Source organism: Pseudorca crassidens, chromosome 14, assembly GCF_039906515.1.
Source record: "Pseudorca crassidens isolate mPseCra1 chromosome 14, mPseCra1.hap1, whole genome shotgun sequence".
NCBI lineage: Eukaryota > Metazoa > Chordata > Mammalia > Artiodactyla > Delphinidae > Pseudorca > Pseudorca crassidens.
In genome coordinates this window covers 88285362-88309905 of record NC_090309.1, presented here as the reverse complement: position 1 = coordinate 88309905, position 24544 = coordinate 88285362, and the positions used below count along the sequence as shown (strand labels likewise).

The 24544-nt window shown below is 46.5% G+C and overlaps 1 protein-coding gene across 1 annotated transcript; it reads left to right on the top strand.

The window, feature by feature from the left end:
- Nucleotides 1-6688: 6688 nt before the first annotated feature.
- Nucleotides 6689-10045, top strand: SOX11 (SRY-box transcription factor 11). Its single transcript, XM_067703778.1, has one exon. The coding sequence runs from the start codon at nucleotides 6768-6770 to the stop codon at nucleotides 8124-8126; it is 1359 nt and encodes a 452-aa protein (XP_067559879.1). The 5' UTR covers nucleotides 6689-6767; the 3' UTR covers nucleotides 8127-10045.
- The last annotated feature ends 14499 nt before the right edge of the window (nucleotides 10046-24544 follow it).

Here is a 24544-nt window from a genome sequence, read left to right as displayed (position 1 = left end):
GCAGCTTTGTTGACACTAAAAACACATGCTTTGAGGAAACAGTTATTCACCTTCTTAAATATATATAATCCCTGGGGTGCCCAGTTGAATGCCTTTTCCAGAGCAGGTTCTCAAAAAAAAAAAAAAGAAAAAAAAAGTTGGAGTAATATATTTTTAATGAAAGTAAAGTTTGTTTAAATTGCAAAAGAAATCAAGTTCTAGCAAATGGCTGGTTACTAGGACCAGTGTGAATATGTGAAAATGCTTTATCTGGAACCACAAACATTCACCCCGTAGTTAGCTTCACTTGTATTTGTGCAGAGGGTGTGTGTGCCAGGTTGTGATGTAAAATGTATTTCGTATGGCAGGTCACCGTCCAGATATATGTTTGGAAGCCACTGCCCTGTGCTGGCTGCCCTAGCGCTCCTCTGTGATTTTGTTAATTGTGAAACAGATGAAGCCGGAGAGGCAGAAAGAGAAAACACACATGCCCTTACTCAAATTGCAAAGGGGTGTGGGCTTTGTTCAAGGGTGAAGGGCTTCACTGAACATGAATTTGGAGAGCCCTGTGTCCAAGTTTCATGCCGGAAGGAAGAGTCTGGTGGCAGTGTGGGAACAGGGAGGCCAGGGGTTTGGTGTCTCTCAAGTGAATGAGAAGACGAGCCACAGACTGGGTGAAAATCTCTGCAAAAGACACATCTGATAAAGGACTGTTGTCCAAAATATACAAAGAATTCTTAAAACTCCACAGTAAGAAAATGAACAACCTGATTCAAAAATGGGTACAGGACCCGAACAGACATCTCATCAAAGAAGACACACTGAAGACAACGAAGCATATGAAAATGTGCTCCATATCATATGTCAGCAGGGAAACGCAAATTAAAACAGTGGCGAGATACCACCACACATCTATTAGAAGGACTAAAATCCAAAACACCAACAACACCAAATGCTGGCGAGGTTGTGGAGCAACAGGAACTCTCACTCATTGTTCATGGAAATGCAAAATGGTGCAGTCACTTTGGAAGATAGTTTGGCAATGTCGTCCAGAATTAAACATATTCTTACCATATGATCCAGCCACGATCCCAGCATTTACCCAAAAGAATAACAAAACTTATGCCAACACAACCCCCTGCCATGAATGTTTATATCAGCTTTATTCCTAATTGCCAAAACTTGGAAGCAACCAAGGTGTCCTTGAGTAGATGAATGAATAAATTACACTGAGGTATATCCACGCAGGGGAATATTATTCACTGCTGAAAAAGAAGAAGCTATCAAGCCATGGAAAGACATAGAGGAACTTTCTATGCATATTACTAAGTGAAAGAAGCCAGTAGGAAAAGGCTACATATTATATGACTCCAACTATAAGACATTCTGGAAAAATCAAAAACTATGGAGACAAAAAAAGGCAGCAGTTGCCAGGGGTTGGAGGGAGGAGGGATGATTTTTGCGGGAGAGCACAAAGGATATATTTAGGGCAATGAAATTATTCCATGTGATGCTATGATGATGGATACATGTCATTATGCTTTTGTCAAAACCTAGAGAATGTACACCACCAAGAGTGAACCCAAATGTCAACAAACTATGGATTTTGGGTGATTATGATGTGTCAATGCAGGTTCATCACTTTTAAGAAATGGACCACTCCAGGGGGCGGGGATGTCCATAGAGGGGAGGCTGTGCACGTGTGAGGACAGGGGACATATGGGAATTCTCTGTACTTTCCACTCAATTTTGCTATGAACTTAAAACTACTCCTAAAAATAAGTTTATTTATTTAAAAAAGAATACACAGCTCATATTACTAATAAAAAAGACAAGACATTAAATGCAGAGGCAGTTTGTGTAATGCTTTTGTTATTATTAAATAAAATTCGAAGAGTACATAAGGTCCCCAATTAAAAAAAAAAAAGACACCAGAACCAGAATTTTCAATCCAAGGTAGAATATTCCGAGTTTTAGCTCTCAAACCCTAAGTCAGTGTTTCACAAACTACAATAGCACTTCCTTAATAGGTGAATTCAGTGGGTTTTAGCCAACAATGTTACTTAATAAGGAGAGATATTAATCTGTGACACTTTGGTTTCTGTAGGGTGTGTACTGTCAGAGTTCCTGCCCTGTGCCATACTGCCCTACTGCTCGCGCTTTCATGGAGCATACTCTCCGGCTGGGTGATTCAGAGAATAAACAAGTGAGATTACAAGAAGATTATTTTAGCTTCGGACGTGTGATGGACCAAGCAAGGTATTGACAGTCCTTGGCAGCCTGCTTCGTTGGGAGAGGGGCATTGCACCTGAGGTCTGAATGCAGTGAATGGGCTCTAAATGCAAAGGTCCGGTGAAAGGAAAGTTCCAGTGGGTAGAATAAATGCAACAGGCAGTGCCTCATGAGAAGACTGGGGCAAGCTGGGATTTGGAGAGTTAGGCGGGTGTCTGATCATGCTGACCTCGTGGAATTCTTTGAGACAGAAATATTCCCCTTATGAAAATTTCAGTGTTTAAGTATATGTGTCTGGGGTAATGACTCTGAGATGGTGTCCACATTCTATTTTAGTGAACATGTATGCTTTGGTAAGTTTCACCAAGGTAGGAAATATATGAAGAGCAGCAGTGAAGGGTAGTGTGTGTGTGTGTGTGTGTGTGTGTGTGTGTGTGTGTGTGTGTGTGCCTAGAAAATAGGTAGAGTTCAGTTTATACCCACTACCCTGTGGGAGGGACATGAAAGGGGGAGGTCCCGTAGATGGAAGATACTCAGGTCCAAACTCAGGATTGAGGTCTGATATAGCTGAATGCCGAAGAGCTGAGAACTCACCTTGGGAGAGTAGGTCCAAGGAGAAGAAAAAGGAAGAGCGGCCTTGCACGGCATCCTTTCAGCAATGGGGACACGCATGGAGTCAGAATACTTCTAAAAATGGCATGTTCCATTCAGTGAGTCAGATATTCACCCAGTGATATTTTTAGTGTATTATTTACTTAGCAAAATGTTTCTTCTTCAAAGGAAAAAGGTACATTGCATATTTGTTCTAATTGCGTTTTTGTAATTTTGAGAGATTTTGTAGAATATCTTACCCTCTTATATAACAGTCCTTATAATTTTTTTTTGCTAAAGATGCAATTGTAAAAAAGATAATAATAACCATAAAATAGTCTTTTGTAGCTCTGATAATCCAAAGTAAATCTTAAGACTCTGAACATTAATTATATATCCAACAATGTTTATTGTTAATAAGAAGATTGCATATCTTGCTTCTAAACAAGTACATAGGTGGATATACACACAAATAGAACATGTATATTCACTATTAAAAGATGGAAGATGTGTCTAATCCTGAGGTACATTCAGTGGTTTAAAAAATAGCAGATAAATTTCCGTTTTACCAAATTAGACTTCCAAGAGGTGTATCATTAGAGAAGCCCGCATTTTTTGTTAGCCTAAAATTCTTTTAAATAGTCGGTTACTGCTGGTGTTGAAAACATGTGTTTCCCACACATAAATACTCTTCCTGTAAGAAACGTGCAAGTCTCAAACACGTGCCCATTTCTTTTCTTTTTTTTTTTTAATGTTATACTACTTAAAACATTTTTCCTTAGGAAACCAAAAAAAAAAAAAAAAGTATAGAGAGGAGTTATTTAGTTTTCTTTTTCTTTCCTCACTCTTAGTCCCCTCACTAAATGAGCTAACATTAAATTTGTGGGGTGGATACATGATACACAATAGCAATCCGGTTAATCCCTCCTGAAAATTGTGCTTTACCTTTGCCCATGGCACAGAGGGAGAAATCCGCTCTACCACATTCCTGGGCACACCGGCAATGCCTGCTTTCCCCCCTCCAGTCTCTGTTTATTGAAAGACTCATCACATCACAGGGTTTACCCTCACCCACTCACCTCTTCTCATCATTTCCGGTCCTCTCCGACTAATAAACAACCTCCTTCCTCCACCTTTAACTTCCCTAACAAATGGCCATCTTTCTTTGAACAGAAATTACACTTCTTATTTGAAAGAGTAAATTTTACCTTATACTTCCTCTAAGAAGATTCCAGCACTGTTAAGAATAAAGCCCATTATTTTTCAGCCCTCACATAATTCTCATTCTGAGGTTAAACCTAATTTCTAAAAACAAAGTTGAAAAAAAAAAATAGATGCTTTAAGAAGAATAGGAATGTGGCTTACTTATGTATTCCAAAGACTATATTTTTGGACTCTCTGCAACAAAGGTCAAGAGAAAAGGAAAACTAAAAGATCTAAATGTGTTTGCATAAAATATTAAATAAGTAAGAAGTTAAACCTGATTTTTGCTGTCGAGTGAAGGCGCATAAATACTGAATTCGCCAAAGATTTTCAAATGCATCCTCTTTCAGAGTCTAAAATGCTAGGCACCCTCGTAGTTTGCGTGAAAATATTGCAACTGAGCTAAATTATTTCAAGCCCTCTAGCCGGAGTGTGGGGTGCAGCACGGGTAGGGTCACTACCCAGGCCATCCCTACCCTCCTGTGGTGTTCCCAACAGCTGGAAGAGCTGGGAAGCCTGAGGCAGGAGAAAAACAAGATGCAGGGCTGGCCTTGCGGGGAGAAGATGAATTTCCACACACTGCCTTGGGTTTCATACGTCTCCAGATTTCAGGTTACCCCCTAAGAACAACTGAAAATTCTTACGGTTCCTCTGGCCCTTAAAAAAACAAACCGCCTGCCTTATTGGCCTGAGTACTACAAGTATTTGATGCAGTGTTTTTTCTTTAGGATGAACGTAGGTGGGGGAGGGTATGGCCATGAAGATTACAAAAATAATAATAATACGGATCTGTGAAAACATGGTACCATTTTCTGTCATTAAAGACGCCAAAAAAACTGCAATGCTTAGGTAATGCAGCATTTTTTTCGCAGAGAGAGCACCTGAAAGGAAGCAGGTTTGGCTAATTTCACTAGTCCTGAGCAGCTGACATTTCTTGTGAAATTCTCAGGGCAGCATCTTAGGAACTACTCAAAGTTGCCAGCTCCCCAACGCCGGAGGGTGTGAAGACGGTGATGATGACAACAGAGAATGCATAGGAAGCGGCGGTTTTCTCTAAATTGCCCCCAGAATATCCAGAGACGGGTAACAGGGACACACAAAGAAAAACGCGTTTGGAAATAATCAGAGTGAGACGGAAGGGGCACGGGCTTGACATCAGCTAGCCTGCTCACCGTGTCTCTGTTCTACGGGCAGTCGGTCCCACCTTGCCACAGACATAGGGAATATTTCGACTGGAAACTTGGGGTGCTCCTGGTTTTCTCTTTGGTCTGGGTTGTTCAGCTACAATAGCGAGTGACCCATAAGGCGTGCTAGCTCGGGGCGAGATTTCAGGACGAGGCTGCTCTGGAGGGCGCTGGTGACCGAGACAGGGGGAGGGGACAAAGAGGAAGGGGAGGACTGGGAAGGAGGGGGAGGGGGTCTTGGGGGAGGGGATGGGGAAGGAGCGGGAGAGGGGAGGGGGAACGAGCGACGCAGGGGCGGGGCTGTGCCGAAGCTCTAGGGTCCCGGACCCGGTTTAGCACCAGCCCGGGGAGTGGCCGGATCGAAGGCGAGGACCCGGCCCCCGCTGAGTCCCACGGACCGTTACTCCGGCCCCCGCCCGGGGCGGGGCGCGCGGGGGCCCGGCGCCGCCAAACCCGCACCGCGGCGTCTCCAAACACCGCGGAGGAGGAAGAACAGACGAGGAAAAAGGACAAAACGGAAAACGCAAACGGAGGAGGGGGAATCCAGCCTCTCGGGCTTTAAACGGATGTCTCTGCTTTAGAGAAAAGGAGAAAGGGAAAAGGAGGAGAGAGCCCACGTGCCCCGGGAAGGTTGTTGTGTTAAAGCGCCACCTTCCGTCGGCCGGGGTGCGGCGGGAGCCGCGGGCGGACTCTGACGGCGCGCGGCGCCGGGGAGCGGCCGAGCCCCCGGGGACGCGCCGGGGAGCAGCTGCGCCCACCGGGCGGGCCGGGCCGCACCCGCCGTCTCGGGCTGTGCGCGTGCCCGAGCGTGCGCCCGCGGCGAGCGAGCGCGCGCCTCGTCTGCTCACTCTGACCGGCCTCCCCCGGACCCGGCACAAAAGGGCGCCGGGCCTCTCCGGGGACCTGGTCCTCGGTTCGCTCCGACGCCGGGACTAGCCCGGTTCGCCCCGGGAGTGCCGGCCCGCCGCGGGGCCGTGCGCGGCTCCGGAGCATCCTGGGGAGAGGCGCATCTGTGCACACACGCGGATTTTTTAAAAATAACATATTTCCAGACAGGCCTCCTCCTCCCCCACCCCCCATCTTTGCAAAGCAGCCCCGAGGGCGGGGGAGGGGGAGGGGCCGCGGAGTTAATAAAGGCAGATGGGCGGAGCCGGCCCCCAGCCATTGGCTGGCCCGGGGAGTGATGTCACCCATATGACACCCTGATAACTAGTTGGGAGAGAGCCCTCAACTTTTTGCAGAAGGAGCGCGCGCGACTGGGAGTGCTCGGGGTCCGGCGCTCGCGGCGGGAGCCACGAGCCGGAGAGAGGGGTCCCGGGCTGCTTCGACCGCCGCCGCCGCCGCCGCCTCTCCCGTCGCGGCCGCAGCTCCCCGCGAGCGGGCGGCCGTCGCCGCCGAAGCCGCCGCAGCCGCTGTGTGCAGCCTGGAAGGGGGGGCGGGGGGGAGGGGGGGAGCCGCGGACGCGGGGTGCCGAGGACTTTGCAACTTGCCCGGGAAGGTGGAGGGGCGAGAGGGGGAGGGGGAGCTCCGCACGAGACCGAGCGGCCCGGGTTGGAGCGCCCAGCCCCGCAGCGGATCATGGTGCAGCAGGCCGAGAGCTTGGAAGCGGAGAGCAACCTGCCCCGGGAGGCGCTGGACACGGAGGAGGGCGAATTCATGGCTTGCAGCCCGGTGGCCCTGGACGAGAGCGACCCGGACTGGTGCAAAACGGCGTCGGGCCACATCAAGAGGCCGATGAACGCCTTCATGGTGTGGTCCAAGATCGAGCGCAGGAAGATCATGGAGCAGTCTCCGGACATGCATAACGCCGAGATCTCCAAGAGGCTGGGGAAGCGGTGGAAAATGCTGAAGGACAGCGAGAAGATCCCGTTCATCCGGGAGGCGGAGCGGCTGCGGCTCAAGCACATGGCCGACTACCCCGACTACAAGTACCGGCCCCGGAAAAAGCCCAAAATGGACCCCTCGGCCAAGCCCAGCGCCAGCCAGAGCCCCGAGAAGAGCGCGGCGGGCGGCGGCGGCGGCGCGGGCGGCGGCGCGGGCGGCGCCAAGACCTCCAAGGGCTCGAGCAAGAAATGCGGCAAGCTCAAGGCCCCTACGGCCCCCGCGGCCGGCGGCGCCAAGGCCGGCGCGGGCAAGGCGGCCCAGCCCGGGGACTACGGCGGCGCGGGCGACGACTACGTGCTCGGCAGCCTGCGCGGGAGCGGCGCGGGCGGCGGCGGCGCGGGCAAGACGGTCAAGTGCGTGTTCCTGGACGAGGATGACGAGGACGACGAGGACGACGACGAGCTGCAGCTTCGGATCAAGCAGGAGGCGGACGACGAGGACGAGGAGCCGCCGCACCCGCAGCTCCTGCAGCCGCCCGGGCAGCAGCCGCCGCAGCTGCTGAGACGCTACAACGTCGCCAAAGTGCCCGCCAGCCCCACGCTGAGTAGCGCGGCCGAGTCCCCCGAGGGCGCGAGCCTCTACGACGAGGTGCGGGCCGGCGCGACCGCGGGCGCCGGGGGCGGCAGCCGCCTCTACTACAGCTTCAAGAACATCACCAAGCAGCATCCGCCGCCGCTGGCGCAGCCCGCGCTGTCGCCCGCGTCCTCGCGCTCCGTCTCCACCTCCTCGTCCTCGTCCTCGTCCTCCTCGTCCAGCAGCAGCAGCGGCAGCAGCAGCAGCAGCAGCGGCGGCGAGGACGCCGACGACCTGATGTTCGACCTGAGCTTGAATTTCTCCCAGAGCGCGCACAGCGCCAGCGAGCAGCAGCTGGGGGGCGGCGCGGCGGCCGGGAACCTGTCCCTGTCTCTGGTGGATAAGGATTTGGATTCGTTCAGCGAGGGCAGCCTGGGCTCCCACTTCGAGTTCCCCGATTACTGCACGCCCGAGCTGAGCGAGATGATCGCGGGGGACTGGCTGGAGGCGAACTTCTCCGACCTGGTGTTCACGTATTGAGAGGGGCGCCCGCTTCTCGCTCTTTCTCTCGGCGGGTGCAGAGCAGGGTTCCTTGGGAGGAGGTCGTGGTGGTCGTAAGGAGGAGGGCGGGGGGGGGGGAGGAGGTGTCGATGGTGGTGGCGGTAGGGTGGAGGGGAGAGAAGAAGATGCTGGTATTGATATGATGTCGTGACACAAAGAAATTGGAAAAGATGATGAAAATTTTGGTGGAGTTAAAGTGAAATGAGTAGTTTTGAAACATTTTTCCTGTCCTTTTTTTGTCCCCCCTCCCTTCCTTGATCGTGTCTCAAGGTAGTTGCATACCTAGTCTGGAGTTGTGATTTTTTCCCCCTCAAATGTGTTTTTGTAATTACTATTTCTTTTTTTCTGAAATTCGCGATTGCAACAAAGGCGGAGGGGCGGGGCGGGGGAGGGGAGGGAGGACCCGCTCCGGAAGGCGCTGTGTGAAGCTGGTCGGGCTTTGAAGTCTGGAAGACGCCTGCGGAGGACCCTTTGGCAGCGCGACTGTTAACGCTAGGGAGTTGGTTGGAGATGTGTTTTTTTTTTTTTTTTTTTTTTTCCTTAAGAGATCTTAAAGAACTGGTGTTTTTTTTTTTTAAACAAACACAAAAAAAGGGACCATGGCAAATTTTTTATTTTATTTTATTTTTTTGGAGGGAGAAAACTGATGTCTTCTATGCATCCGATTCTTAACAAAACTGCAGGGAGCTTGAAAAAATGCAGACTGTACAAACGCTTACAAAAAAAAAAAAAGAAAAAAAAACTGTGAACTGACTTAAGATCAGAGTTTACTTTTCAGATCAAATTGTTTATGGTTTTACAAATGTGATTTCTACTTGCCAACTTTTTTTTTGTAACTTGTTCCCTATACCTCCTTGATTGAATACCAGACAGCCTAGACCTCAGTACAAAAGGTATTGAAACATTTTTGATACATAACAGACCTCAGTCTTTTTTAAAAATTAATATATTTTCAGGCGTATTTTTGTACAGTGAAAAGGGAACATTCTTGCTGTGTTTTTTCAGTAAGACTTTCAGGCACTTCTTCCCTTTTGATTTCTTTTTTTCCTCTGTTTTTTTTAGCATGCAAGTATGTTGGTACGTTACGTCCTGGTTTAAAAAGGATTAAAATTTTAAAATAATCCTTGCATCTAAAGGCCTTGTGGTTTAAAAAAAAGCAAACTTTTTTTTGTACAGCTATAGTAGAGATTTGTTCAATATTTGTAGGTAAAGATTTATTGAAAATGGTGATATAGACCTCAGAGCTGTTATCTTAGTTTAAAGATTGTATATGTACTGTACTATAGTAGGACTTTATGTATCTCATACGCTGTGATATGTGGATGGGGCCCCAGATGGAAGGTTTGAAACTGGATTCTCGATTTTTAGCAAAAAGAAAAAAAGGCACATAGTTTAAAAAGTTTCTCATTTTGTGCAATATAATCTAAATAAAGTACAGACCATCTGCATATTTTGTAGCAAATGGTGGCAAAGCAGACTCAATGCACTGTCGACATCATTGCCTGTTTTTTTTTTCTTTTTTTTTTTTTTTTCTTTTTTGGTGCTGGAAGTCTGTATCTTGACAATTTTAATAAATCAGCTGGACCTGATAGAAACTCGCATCGCCCATAGTCTCTATGGAACTCATCCTGGCCGTTCTGTAGTCGCAGCACAGAGACAAGGCCGGTGTGTGCTCAGGTGGGAGGTGGCAGAAGAGGATCCCACACTCGGGGGCTTAGGCTGAAAGTGGTCAATGGGCAGGCCGATTTCTTTTTTCTCTTACTCGGTGGCCGGTTAGGAAAATCCGGGGACGCTTTCTCTCCGCCTGCCCTTTCCTCCCCACCCCCCCCCCCCATTTCCTTTCTCACCTCCTCCTCCTCCCTGGCTGTCGCCCTCCTCTCCCTACCCATCCGGGCCGCGGGCGGGCGGCGCGGGCAGGCGCGGGGAGCGGGCCGGGCGGGGCGGGCTGGGCGAGGACCGCGGTGCCAGCGCGCGGTCGGCGTCCTGCGCCTGCGGGGGTCTGCGTTCTCTGCGAGGGGCCGCGTTGGCGCTGCGCGTCGCGGTGACAGCCGCCCGTGGGTGGCCAGCGCTGAGAACGCTTGGATCCCTGCCGCTCTCCCTCCTTAGAGGGTGGGGACAGCCGTTTCCAGTTTTGAATTTTTTTTTTTTTTTTTTTTGACGCTGCATCTCCGCCTGTGCGCAGAGGTAGACGCTGGTGGGAGGCGCCGCTACCGTTCTTGACCTCGAGCGGTGACCGGCGCAGGGGAGAGGTGGTCGGTGTCCGTCTCTTTCCGGCGCCCCCTTGTCGGTGGGAGCGCGGGGCGCGGCGGGTCCAAGGGTGGGGAAGGAGGGCGCAGAGGGTTGGCCCAGGGCGGCGGAGGAACGTGGCACGGCCAGGCCCTCTGCGACCGGAGCCGCGGCTGCTGGGGTGTCTGTGCGCGCAGAGCCGCTAGAATGGGCCGGGGGAAGGGGGGCCGAGGGCGCCTGCGTGGCGGCCGGGGACACAGGGGACCGAGCCCGGGTCCCGGGCGCCTGGGTCTCCCCGCCCGGCCGCCGCGTGCGCCTCGGCGCACCGCGCCCTGGGGCCTGGAGGCACGCGGGGACAGCCGCTCCGATGCCCCGAAGCCGCCGGGTGGGGAGGAGAGCCGCCGGGCTGCGGGGCGGGAGCGAGAAAGCCAACCCCGGGTCCCCGGCTCCCTCGCTGCGCGCCGGCTCGAGGGCCGCCCTGGAACGTGCCTGGGGCGGAGGGCGCCTCGGGGAAGGTGGTTCGGCTTCTTGGTTGTTCTCCTCCTGTAGCTGCCGCCTTGGGGCTCGCTGGGGACTGTTTGCCTGGCCAGTCCACCCGCTTCTCCCCCGACTCTCGTTTTCCCAGACCCGGCCTGTATCTCCGGGCCCCGGCTGGCGCGCCCCTGGCTCTGGCTCACTTTCCGTGCCTTCCGCCCCTCTTTGCCCTGGGGGCCGCGCGGAGGCAGGGAGGCTGCGGGGAGGCCGCGCAGGGCCCCGAGAGCCAGCCCTCCGGCTCTGCCTCTCCGAGCGCAGGCGCTTGCCGCGGCTAATTGAAAAACTCGGTGCAAAATCATCACGACTCTCTTCGTAACCTACTGAATTGACTTACCAAGGTTTGGTCTCCATTTCTGCCGAGGTTTGGCAAGACCAAAGGGAAGCGGCCACACACCACCGCTAGCTGTTAGGCCAGAGGGTCCCCGGCGCCCTTCGGGCCTCGCTCCCCCTCTCCCCTGCCTCTTTGGCCCCTGCTCCCCCAGCTCGGCCTCCCGCAGCCTCGCTCCTCTTTGCCGCGAGCCTCCACCCCAGACCCCACCCCTGCGATGCGAAGCCAGCAAGCTTTGGCAGTAGACGGACAGATTTTTTTTCTGTGGCTGTTTTCCTTTCTAGGAACCATCAGATTTCAGTAGAACACCGCTTGGGAGGAGAAAGTGCTGAGGGTGTTAACAAGGTTCTCAATATTAGAACTGGATTTCTGGAATTGTTTACCTTTTTTTCTCCCCCCCCCCCCCCCCCACAAATGATAGACTGATGTAGTCGTTGGTGGGACATTCATTTTAGCCACGAATAATTGAACCAGCGGTTTACAATTGACACTTCTCTGTGCTGGGGATTTTACGTGGCGACCCTCTGCTGCAGTTCTAAAACTTGTTGAAAACACAAACCCGTTTATAAGACTGAGTCTATGTACTTTGAAAATCTGAAAACGTTGCATGTATTTTATGTTTCAATCATAGATGAATCGGACATTTTCTGTGGTGAGGTAGAAACTTTAAGTAAATTAGTAACATGTAATGATTTGGCTTCAGAATGGAAACACATAGTCTGGAAGAAAATTTTAAAAAGCTATGTAGCCTAAGTTCTTGATAGTAAAAGAAGAGAAAAACAGATGATCGGCGATCTAAAATTAAAAACCTGTTAGAACTCAGGACAGGCGCTTGAATGCGCTTTTAACAATATTTAAGGCTGTTTTGATGAATGCATTGTGAAAGTCATTCGTAATGAATTCTTTATTGAATGTCTGAAACATAATATAATACACAAGGTATATTCTTGCCACTGGATAGTCTTCAATAAAAGTTTAATTGCATTTTTTTGGTCTCTTAAGTAAGTCTTATTTTGAACTAAGCATTGACAGAATATTTTTAAATAGTAACACGGGGCGGGGGCGGGGAGGCGCTGAGTGCACTGCAGCCTAGCCAGCGGGTACCCTGCTGTTTCTAAGTAGTTCCCAGACTTATGATGGCATTTTGCTAAAATTTCCATCTTTAAGAACTTGAACCAGCATTCTCTTATTAATTCTTTAAACTGTGGAAATAATCTTCCAGTCCTTACACTCTGATATGCATCCCTTTTATTAAAAAAATATAATGCTAATGAAGGCAGTGTATTTAAACTGCTTTGCAAATGTTATGTATGTTATGAATGACTACAGTCACAGGGCAAATTATTTGTAGAAAGAATATCCTTTAGCTGGAAAAAAAAAGTCATTAAAACCATTTTGGGCAGAGATGTTTCTTTTTAATGTTAATGGAGGGGAAGTGATTTGAATATGCATGCCTATAGCAGTCAGGATGATTTAGTTGGTTTTTGTTGTTTGTTTGTTTGTTTTGAGAAAGAAAAAGACTCAAAAAGCAAGACTTGTTTTTCCCATCTCTGGGAGTTGAAACCAGAATCACTTGATATTGGTATAGTTCGAGAAACTTACATTTGTTTTTCTCTTCAGAATTTAAATGACTTGCCCAAGGAATCTGAGAAATAAAGCGAATAAGTTGCTCTCTTTCAAAGTAGTCATTCAATATGAATATATTATATCAGTCTTAACTTTTTTATTCTCTGATATGATTAATAATATGTATATTCTTACTTTTTCTTCTAATGGGCATATGTATCCTTGTGAACACTTTGGAGAGGTTTTCTTGGACTCTCCCGTTTATAGAATCTTTATACTCTTTTACTGTGTGGTCCCCTGCTTTTAACAGATTTCTGAGGCCAATATATTTGTGCTTTTTTCTTATGTAGGATGACCAGCAAAAATAGTTTACTGAGTTGTCGATTTTATCAGTAGATAAGGAACTTTCTTTATTATAGCTTCAGGGAAGATTTTTCAGGATATTTCTCAGTTATTGTAAGGGCCAAATTTTATAAAATTTCCATTAGGAATGTCAGTTTCAAATACCCTTTGTATAGCCTAGGCCTGTGAGGATACCAAGACTGAGCCTTATATATCCAACACAGGAATTCACAAGCTCCCAAAGTAACGTCTCCATGTAATGACTCTTACACCTGCTTTTCAGAGATCTGGCTTATTTTAATCGTTAGTTCTTTCTCACTGTTCATTTACTGGATTTATTCTACCACATCCCCTTTTATTTGATGATCTGGCAAATACTGCTCTTTGATAACATCTCGTTTTTCTCTCCCTTTCTGTGGAGCCCACATTTTCAATCACAATAAAGATTAAACACAATTTATTAAACTCAGCTCTCTTCCATTTTACTTTGCTACTGGCTTTTTTCTTGAATCCTAACATAGGTTCTTTTTTTTTTTTTTTCACTGTAGTTATTTTTTTAACACTACCTATATCAATTAGCTGCCTGATTAGTTTTATCTCTTCCATGTGGATGCAGTGAGTTTTTAAGAGAATTTCACAAACAAGTAGTTTTTTAGTGAACTTAAACAGAATTTTAGAGGAGACCTATTTTTATACTCAATAAAAGCACAAAAGTGCAGAAAGTATACAATGGCTTACAAAGGGAAACATAAGTTCATAGTGTTCCATGTATAAAAGTAATAATTTTATTGGGTGGAGATACTCTGAAAAGATTCAATACCTCTGCCAGTGCACAGATAGGACTGTTTTACATGACTTGGGAACTTCTGTTGCAAACGGATCACTTCTCTGTAGAGAAAACGAAACACTAAGAGCAATATGGTCGAGCCGAGATGTGTTTTGACATGAGCAATCGATGAATTGAGACAACCTGGATGGGCAGCCATGGAGGCTTCCTTCTCAATGTTTGATCAAACTTCTTTTACGTAGTCACATAGACGTGGATTTTCTCTGCTGTGAAAATGACACAATAAAGCAATATGATGAAAAGTGAAAATGTGTTAAAAAAAATGTACTCTAGGGTCCTTGAAGTGATTTTGATGCTTACCTTATTTTATTAGACCTATTACATTCCCTCTTTAAAAAAAGAGAAAAGAACAACTGGAAATACTGATAATATACGACGTAAAGAATTTTGATCAAATATATATTGACAAAGGGCACCCTCACACATTTTTCTTCATCCAGTTTCTGTTCAGAAGCAATGCCCTTGAATCTCATCGGGCGAAACATTTTACGCCATTACCCTTCATTTCCCATTTTGTCTATTTTTACTCTTGTACATATGTGGTGGGTTTAAGAGTCTTTGGCATTTGTTCCGTGACACCTTTTTTTGAATGGACTGTTTTAGGAGGGAGGCCTGCTTTTCCGGTTTGGGACTCCTAGTGGTGATGGCATTCCACGGTGCTTCCTGAAGGCCACCAGGACAGAGCCACCTGATGTTTCCAGCATGACACTGTCCACGTCTGTATTTTCAGAGCCACTCCAGGTTTGGGAGCAGGAAAGCTGAAAAGCCCTTTTGTTTAGAAGTCTGAGTGGTTTGTGGGGGGACCGTTTTTTAGAGTTTGCATGCCAGCGCATGCCTGAAGGCTGTGAAACAGAGGGGACCGCTCCCCGAGGCCATGCGCTGGAGGATGACGTGTGTCTGATAGCACTAAGGGGAAAAAAATGCATGGCAAAGTTTCGTCTTCTGTACCCTGTCTAGCATGCAGAGTTTCGTGTGTTAAAACAGTGTATGACATTGCTGTATCAAAGTTGTAAAATTAAGCATTATTTATTGAAAACTATGTATTTTTTTGTAAAAACCTGATCACATAGAGCATATCAGTGGCTGTGCTTGTGTTTCAATGGAACCAGCTTCTTGCCTCACCCCCTTGGTATGCAGTACTATTGCTCAGGGTTGGAAATAGTATTACCCCAATGTCTCTTTTGCAAGAGTTTTTCACAGAGGAATACATTTCTTCAAAAGACTCTAATAAAATTGTGTGATCGATCTGCACTTGTGGTTTTCATGTGACTTTTTTCCAGTTTTGCATTTTGATAACTACTGTCCAGTTCCTAAAGTGTTGCCCTCCATACTGATACTATGGACAGGTTTTGGAAAATACTGGGTGTCAGCCTGGAGAGGAGTAGGCCGCCTAAAAGTGCTCTGGTGTGAGAGCTGCTGACAGTTGGAATAAGCATGGTAATAATGTCTCGAGAGTTTTAACTGAGTGAGTCAAAGCATAGACGAAGTATAGAAGGGTAGATGAACATGTATTGTCAGAAATGCTTGAAGTAGAAAATGAAGGAAAAATATCAGGGGCAGTTGCTGCTGTTGAATTCAATACCAGCGAACTCCATTTCTCTGTGTCTTTTTTTTTTTCTATAACAATTTACAGTGTAAATGTATTTTGACATAGAAATCGTTCTGTATTGAGATTCTTGATATAAAATACTTTTATGGAAGCCTGTAAGTGATCCTTGGAATTATTATCAGATTTTTAAAACGATGTGTTTACATGGTGAGTGTTTGTTGTATATTAAATTTGCTTTTGTAGAAACGTTTGTGTTGTAACAAATCTCCAAGCGCACAATTAACATAACCACCCATAGGCTCTTAGTTGTACGAATTTTCACTATGAACCAAAGGACAAGTAACAGAGCTATCTATCTATGGCAACACATTATATCGATATAATATAGTCGATGTTTTTGCTTCATTCATGAATATCTTAGGATGTCTTTCACTTCAGTAGAACTTTATTTTGATTTATATTTTAAAAGAAACAAAAAATAGACCCTGAGTAAATTACACCTGGCATAAAACATTCCTTGCAATTAACACTAAAGGACCCTGAATGTTTTTCAAACTCCTCATTGGGACTCCCTGTGCTGTTTGTTATACTCCTTGCCTTTCAATGATGTGGGCTTCAGAAAAACAGAAAAACATTTTTTTTTAATTCAGTGGTTAAATTTATTGAAGAGACATCTATGGCTAAAATATCACTGGTAAGAAAACATAAAATGTGAAAAGTTTGACTTTGCTTTTCTCCCAGGAAATCTGGGAGTGAAAGGAAGAGGTGATGTACCCTACCCCAGTGCTGGCTTATCTATAAAGGGCAGTGAAAATAGTATACCTGGACAAAAGGATGGATGATAATATTCTTGTTGGAAGATAGACTGGTTCTACCTGAAAGTAAATACTTTTACGATATGTGTAGCTGGTGACAAAATCCTGATTTTGACACTGGGTAAAGCACATATGACTTCATTAAAAATGGGACGCACTTTGACCTTTTGAGAATAGTGGGCATGGAAGAAGGCCACGGCAGGAGAGCTCTCTACCACTTTCTGTTTTGTCCTCTGCTAGGACTGAATTGCAGAGCTACAGACTGTTTCTTCTATGATCAGACAGAAAGATGGACCTCATCATAATAGGTAGCACATTGAGTAGATCTGAAAAAGATTAGGAGAGATAAGATTGACCCTTTCGATTTCTCTTTCTGTGAAATAATCACCAGTGTATTTAGCTTGAGTTTGCATACCATAGGTGCCAATCATTTGTGGCCCATTCTGCCAGGTTTAGCATACTCCCTTTTTCAGCTGGACTAAAGGACTGCATTCTGCCTGGTGCCCCTGACTGGGGCTAATTAGGCCTAGTGGCCCCCAAACTAAAGGACAGTTCATGGGAACTTCCCTGGAGGTCCAATGGTTAGGGCTCCACTTCCACTGCCGAGGGCCCAGCAGGTTTGATCCCTGGTCAGGGAACTAAGATCCCACAAGCCACGTGGCGGTGTGGCCCAAAAACAAACAAACAAACAAAACCAACAAAAAAAGGATAGCTCATGGATGACAGGCATGCTTCGAACCCGGAATTCATTTGGTCTCTATGAAGAGCTAAGCTGAACTAATAATCAGACTCCTCCTTCCCAGATTTGGACTTGAAAAACATACAGATTGGCCTAGTTCTCTGCAGGATTTGGGTAGGGAGGTCGTGAGGGGCTCTTAGAGCTGGAGTAGGTATTACAGGCTGAAAGGAGGTCAAAAACAAATGGAAAACCTGGGAAACAGAAATGGGAAGCAGAGAAATCATGAGGGAGAATCTTGGGACTCCTGAACGAGGGAATCCCAGTGTCCGTGGAGGGGGGATCCCTGGTGGCTTTCTGGCCCCAGTTCAGTGGGGTTTACCAAGTAAATCAGCAGCCACTGGCAGCCTACCCAATAGTTGTTTGGCCATTTTTTCTTTCCTAAAAAACTCACTTTGGCCTGAATCACAATATGACCAGTCAGAAAGGTGGCTTCCCTTGCAGAGAGGTGACCTGTGACACGGTCCTGAGCAGGGAGCTGTTAGTCAGCCTTGCTCAGTGAGACCTCCAGGAAAACGCCTCTGCAGGGAAGCACACAGAGTGGACACGTGCCCCTCTGCAAATGCTCCTTCCTTGCATTTGGGATATAGACGTGATGGCTGGAGCCACAGGTGTGAGCCTGAAGCAGAGGGGAAAGGAATTCCGGAGTCCTTGACCAGCAGCCAATCATTGCCAACCACAGCTCATGCTGGAGTGAGAGGCTGTTCCTCAGATTTTATCCTAAATGTGGCCAAACCCAAACCGCACTGGACCCCATTTCCTTGGCATTATTTGAGTAGATCTGTGTTTCTTTTAACCCAGGGAGAACAACTAAAAACAGCTTAAATAGCCAAAGAATGAGGATAGTGTGTTAAACATTGGAAAATAGAGTTTAGTAAAATGCATAAAAGTGGGAAAAAAAGTTTTAAAAAATGGTAACGAGGGAAAGACAGAAATGTCAAACATTTCCACAGTCATACAGGACATTGGATTTACCCACCAAAAGTTTAGATTCATTTTTAAGAAACATTTATATCAAAGATGTGTTTGAGAACTGCCTCGCATTTGTAGAGCTTCAGGATGACACAATGTCCCTCATTCATCTTCATCTCTCAAGTGTGTAGTGACCCATTTGCCAGGAAACAGCTCTTCTAGGTGCCTGGTCCCTCAGGCACAATCTTCCTCACTGTCACATTAGATTAGGGTTCATTTGACTTAGTTGATGGCATCTCAGAAAAGGGGTCCTCAAACACTATTCATTCCTACTTTGTCCCTCATAGGTAAATTTTTGATTTTCTAACTCATAGAATGTCAAAAGCCACAAGTTTAGAGGAGTGAATGCAGGACCTAAAGAAGCAGCGGTGAGGGAGGGGGATGAGGAGGGGGGAGGGGGAGGGAGAGAAGGAGAAGACAGATTAATAAGGAATCTATAAAAAACAAATAGCTCAAAACTCTGGGGTCATTTTGTGTGAGGTTAAACAGCTTGACTCAGGTGATTCTGAGTGTGTCACTGTTCTATCACATTACAAAAATCAGTGTTTATCATAATGTTGCTGAGTCATTAAAAAATGTTTAAATTGCGTCCATTTATGACCTATTTAATAAGCTGGGAAGTATGAAATCTTGTCTTAAATATCTCTATACTCAACATCATTTTAAATCAGACCAGAATGTTCTAGAAGAATCACTTTTGCCTAAACCCTTTTCACTTGCTAGTGTTTTATAAATCAAAAAGTACTTTTGGGGCTTTCCTGGTGGTGCAGTGGTTGAGAGTCTGCCTGCCGATGCAGGGCACGCGGGTTCGTGCCCCGGTCCGGGAAGATCCCACATGCCGCGGAGCAGCTGGTCCCGTGAGCCATGGCCACTGAGCCTGCGCGTCCGGAGACTGTGCTCCGCAACGAGAGAGGCCACAACAGTGAGAGGCCCGCGTACCACAAAAAAAAAAAAAAAAAAAGTACTTTTGGTCCAAGAGCTAGCAGAAGTTAGTACAAATAAAGGGCTTTTGCTTTGGGGGAGCACACAAGCCGGAGGCAAAATAGAACACTGCCGTGAGACCAAGAGGAGAGGCCTGGGAAGAAGAGGCTAAGAGCCTGCCTTTCAGTCCAAGTCTGTATAATCCAGAGACGTGAACAGATGACACTGGCTGCAAACACTTGTTAAGAAGGGCCTTTGGGCTGCGTCTCACAGGAGCTGAGGGGCTTGGGCGAGGGGTAGAGAGAAAGCCTTTCCGAGTAAGTGTAGCCAGAAGCAAAGCAAGGTGCACAGGAGAGACCTCGGGGTGAAGGATGCTGGGCGGACAAGACGGCCAGTCACCTCTGCAAAGCAGGCGACGACCCGGGGATGCCGCAGCGGCCGGGGACCCTGAGTTGAGGGGGAGCAGCTAGCGGAGTGGAGGTGACCTCCGAGGGGGAGGGAGCTGGAGGATGGACACGAGCGAGAGGAATCAAAGGAACTTTGTTGCGTTTGGATTAAGGGAAAGAAAAAGGAGCCAGGAAAAAAGAAATGGTAGAGTCTGGAAATCTGATTTTTCGCTTGGTTAGTGTGACTTTAATGGGAGTGGAAAGGGGGAGATCAGGGACACTCTTGGGGACATTTAATATTTTAGTTGTTGGAGAAACATCTAGAGAAAGGTCCTTGAAGTGAAGAGTTGGCCCGGGGTGAAGGGCCTGGCCGAGCGTCTGCAGCCCTTTCCCTCATTGTTCCATCTGGAAGGTAAGTTCCACATGCTCACCCCCCTTCAAAGTAGAACCGGGGGTGGAAGGGACTAAGCGCGTCCACAGGAGCCCCGCTGTGCAGCCTGGAGAGCCCAGTTTCCAGTCTTTCCGCTGCGCATCCCTGGAGCGGGTACCAAAGCGTCCTGTGCTTCCCTTTCGTCTGGGTGCTACAGCTGAGCTCAAGCGTACACATGGTTGTCAGGACTAAATGGGGTCGTAGGCTCAGAGAAAGCTCAGTAAATCACAGGGACTGCCTCAGGCTGTCATCCTGCTAAGACAGGGACCCTTCTGCCTTGTTGGGGCCCGTGTCCCCAGACCCTGGCACTGAAGCCTGAAGGAAGCTTCCTAAAATGTGGGCTGAAGGAACCACTCAGAGGTGAAAGCTGGATTGGAAAGCTCTGTGCCAGGGTTCTGGGGGGAACATGGCAGGCGGCAAACCCTTGTGAGTGGAGAAGAGTCCCCTGTGTGAGTCAGCAGGTGTCAGAACAGAAGCCTGCTCAGCTCTAGGGGAGAAAGGAGATTGGCCACCATGACTTTCTCCCTGTTCTCCTCCACGGAGAAGATGACGTAGGGCAGTTTACTGATATTTCGGGAGAGGCCTTCTGGAGCTGTGTTCTCAGCCAGAGCTTCCTGCTACGACACACTTGAAGGACGTCATTCCCACGTGTAATAGATGAGATCTCTTAAAAACACAGTAGAGAAGCCATTTAAACAGTGAGACTAAATCTCATCGTTATCACAGTAATTCATAATTAGCCAACTAGCAGGGCCGTGCTGGGAACCGGTGGTCACCTTGGATTGCTCCGTGGGTGACACGGGCTACATGTAAAAAGCAGTTCTCAGCTTTGTGTTCATCCAAGAATCACATAAGAAGGCAAAGAATAAGAGTGAGAAATGATTCTTTGATATACTGTATTTTTTAAATAGTCCCATGGTCTCCAAACTCTAGTAGACCAGCCATGATCAGTTAGAAATCACTCGTGCGAGCTCTTGAAGGACTGCATGTGCCACGTTGCCTTGAGAAGTTGTGTTCTGGTCCTGATGCAGTGGTCTCCAAGAGTGGTTGCTTAGCATCCTTGGAATCGCCCAGCATCCTCTGAGGGATGATGGGGAAAAATAGTCATGCTTTATTTATATTTATTTTCTAGCTTACAAAAATGAAGAGGTTATCCTTTCATAGCATTTACTGATTGGACTGACAGTGGCACACATATATAATTTGGAAATAATACATATATTGGGGATGATGCTCAAAAAATTTAATGGCTAGGATTGTAGGATGTGACAAGATTAGAGGCTTCTGTTCTGGAATAGAGAAGAGATGGCATGCTCTACTGCTAGGGTCACTGGATGAAGAAGCAGGGAACTGGCTTCCAGTTCTGTCCAGTCCCCAGTTCAGCTGTGCAGTCTTAGGTAACTTGCTTTGCTTCTCTGTTTCTTCACACATAAACTGGTGCAGGAACTAGATCATATTTGAGGTTCCCTTTGGGTCTAACAAATAATACAAACAGCCACTATTTATTTACCCTCAGAGGGCCTGTTTGGAGGCATTGGTATAGACTCATGCTTTCAGAGCCTGCAGGTCCTATAAAGGAAGGAATAAGGAATCCAGCTAGATAATCTGTGACCCTTGGAAGCTAGAAAAACAAGGCCTACCCGACACTCTAAACACCCAGTGGTCCAAACTAAAGGGCCCTCAGCTCAGTGTTTTGTTCTGTTGTTTGGGGGATGGTCTGTGTTGCACTTCATAAAGGGGAAGGGGAGAAGCAAATAGTTTACAGATTAGTCAATCCCCAAACTCAAGGTTTTTGTTTTTTGTCTTTTTTTAAATTGAAGTATAGTTGATTTACAATGTTGTGTTAGTTTCAGGTGTACAGCAGAGTGATTCAGATATATATATGTACTTTTTTAGATCATTTTCCATTATAGGTTATTACAATGTATTGAGTATAGTCCCCACTGATATGTAGTAGGTCTTTGTTGTTTATTTATTTTATATCTAGTAGTGAGTGTCTGTTAATCCCCAATTCCCAATTTGTCCCTTCCCCTCTTTTCCTCTTTGGTAACCATAAGTTTATTTTCTATGTCTGTGAGTCTATTTCTATTTTGTCAATAAGTTCATTTGTATCAGTTTTTTAGATTCCACATGTGATATCATATGATACTTGTCTTTCTGTATCTCATACTAAGTTTTACTTCACTTAGTATGCTAATCTCTAGGTCCATCCCTGTTGCTGCAAATGGCATTATTTTGTTCCTTTTTATGGCTGAGTAATATTCCATTGTATATATGTACCACATCTTCTTTATCCATTCACCTGTCGCTGGACACAGGTTGCTTCCATGTCTTGGCTATTGTAAATAGTGCTGCTGTGAACATTGGGGTACATGTATTTTTTTGAATAAGATATTTTGTCTTTTCCTCATATATGCCCAGGAGTGGGATTGCTGGATTATATGGTAGCTCTATTTTTAGTTTTTTAAGGAACCTCCATACTGTTCTCCATAGCAGCTGTACCAATTTACATTAGCATCAACAGTGTAGGAGGGTTCCCTTTTCTCCACACCCTCTCCAGCATTTATTATTTGTAGAGTATTTGATAACAGCCATTCTGACCAGTATGAGGTGATACCTCATCGTAGTTTTGATTTGCATTTCTCTAATAATTAGTCAAATTCAAGTTTGATATAATTCTTTAAAACATTTTTATTGTTATTTCAGTTGACAACCTTCTTTAACTGCGGAAACATAAACATATTATAGCACTAATACAGATAACATAACATTTTATGTAACACAAACCTGATTTTCAAACATTCCAAACAAATGTCAAAGTCACACAATCAAAATTACAGACTTCTGGGCCCACTGCCCAAAATATCCATTCAGTGTTCTTGAAATGAGACCTAGAAACTATATTTTTAATCACTGTATCCAGCTGATTCCAAGGCTGAGGGGCCACAGACCAGCTTCTGAGACCCATGGCCCTAAATCAGAGAGAGAATCACACAAAACAAAAATTACTTTGCCCCAAGTCAGTGTCTGAGGACCAAATAAGGAGAATAAACACACCCTTGTCTTGCCACACCTTGATTTTTCATCGCTTGCTCATTGAGTGACTATGCCGTGGGGAGGCGTGTGGTGAGAAAATAAAGAAAACCTGCCTGCCAATGCAGGGGACACGGGTTCGAGCCCTGGTCTGGGAGGATCCCACGTGCCACAGAGCAACTAAGCCCGTGAGCCACAACTACTGAGCCTGCGCGTCTGGAGCCTGTGCTCCGCAACAAGAGAGGCCGAGATAGTGAGAGGCCCGTGCACCGCGACGAAGAGTGGCCCTCACTTGCTGCAAGTGGAGGAAGCCCTCGCACAGAAATGAAGACCCAACACAGCCAAAAATAAATATAAAAATAAATAAGTAAATTAAAAAAAAAAAAAGACCTAAAGAAGAAACACATGGCGAATATCTTCTCTAACAAAAAAAAAGAAAAAAAGAAAAATGGGAAACCTTATAGGCCTGTTAATAATGAGCAGACTGAGTATTTACATAGTTCAACACTGTCCTAACCTCTCAGTCCGTTTTGTCTTCTGGAAAGTGATGCACAGCAATGAGAACGATGGCGGTTCTCAAATGGTGGGCAGGTGTCAATGTCACTCAGACTTTGTGGGTTTGGATTTTTACCTGTGACATGAGGACCAAAATCCTCCCTTCATAAGGGTGTTCACTTGCTTCACTAACATTTGCAGAGCTCTGTGAGGCCTGCTGACGTAAATTAACTGGCACTAAAACTGGCCTCCAAAGATACAAAGCCTTGGGACTGGGTACCAAAGGAGAGAGAAGAAAAGGAACAAAATCCAGGTTGGGACCCACGGTTTGTTGTATGTTTTAACATACAAAATAAAACAGAAGGTGGAGGTGTTCTGCAAGAGATAACAAAGGATAAAACAAAAACAGGACATTTCCCACATAATTGCAGGGAACAGATTTAAAAATTAAAAGAAAAAACAAGCAACTAGCCCCTGTGTAATGTAAGGGGAATGATTATCTCCCGGTTACAGGAGACTGTTGATGAAAGACCTCACAGAGTTGAAACGCTGATGGAGATACATAAATGCGATGGGAAGAACAGGAGGATATGGTACTGTACACTTGAATGACTTATCGTGCTAATTCGATGCTGAGCGGTGGGGTTTGTATACTTCAGAGAGAAAGAAGAATGGAAACCAAGTTTAGTTGCAATGGGAGGCTGCTACCCATTGGCTAGACCAGACCTGAACCAGGGAGGAAGGTGGCTAAAGAAGAACCAAGGACAGAAGGTTCATGCTCAAGTCCAAGGTTGGTGGGAACTCTGAAAGTAGAAAGCACCTGAAAAATTGTCCAGGCCCAGGAAACCCACTGAGTGACAGTCAGAGCCCTTCCAGGACTCAGCCTGGCCAGAGGTGGTTCCTGTGTGGAACCTGTGCCAGAGGAAGTTGCTCAGCTGGCCCAGACAGTGGTCTGGGAGAGTAACAAACTGGACACCTCAAAGAATTACAGGGGTGCCGTGGATGCATCTTAATACTGCTTTGGCCACTGTTCCCTTGATCAGATTTCACTTACAGAATTACTCTTACCAAGCATCTGGATTAGAAGGTGCATTAGTCAGGATTCTCCAGAGAAACAGAATGAATGGAATGTGTGTGTATAAAGAAATGTATCCTGAGGTATCGGTTCAGGTCGTTGTGGGGTCTTGGCAAGTCCAAAAACACCTGAGGGGTTAGAC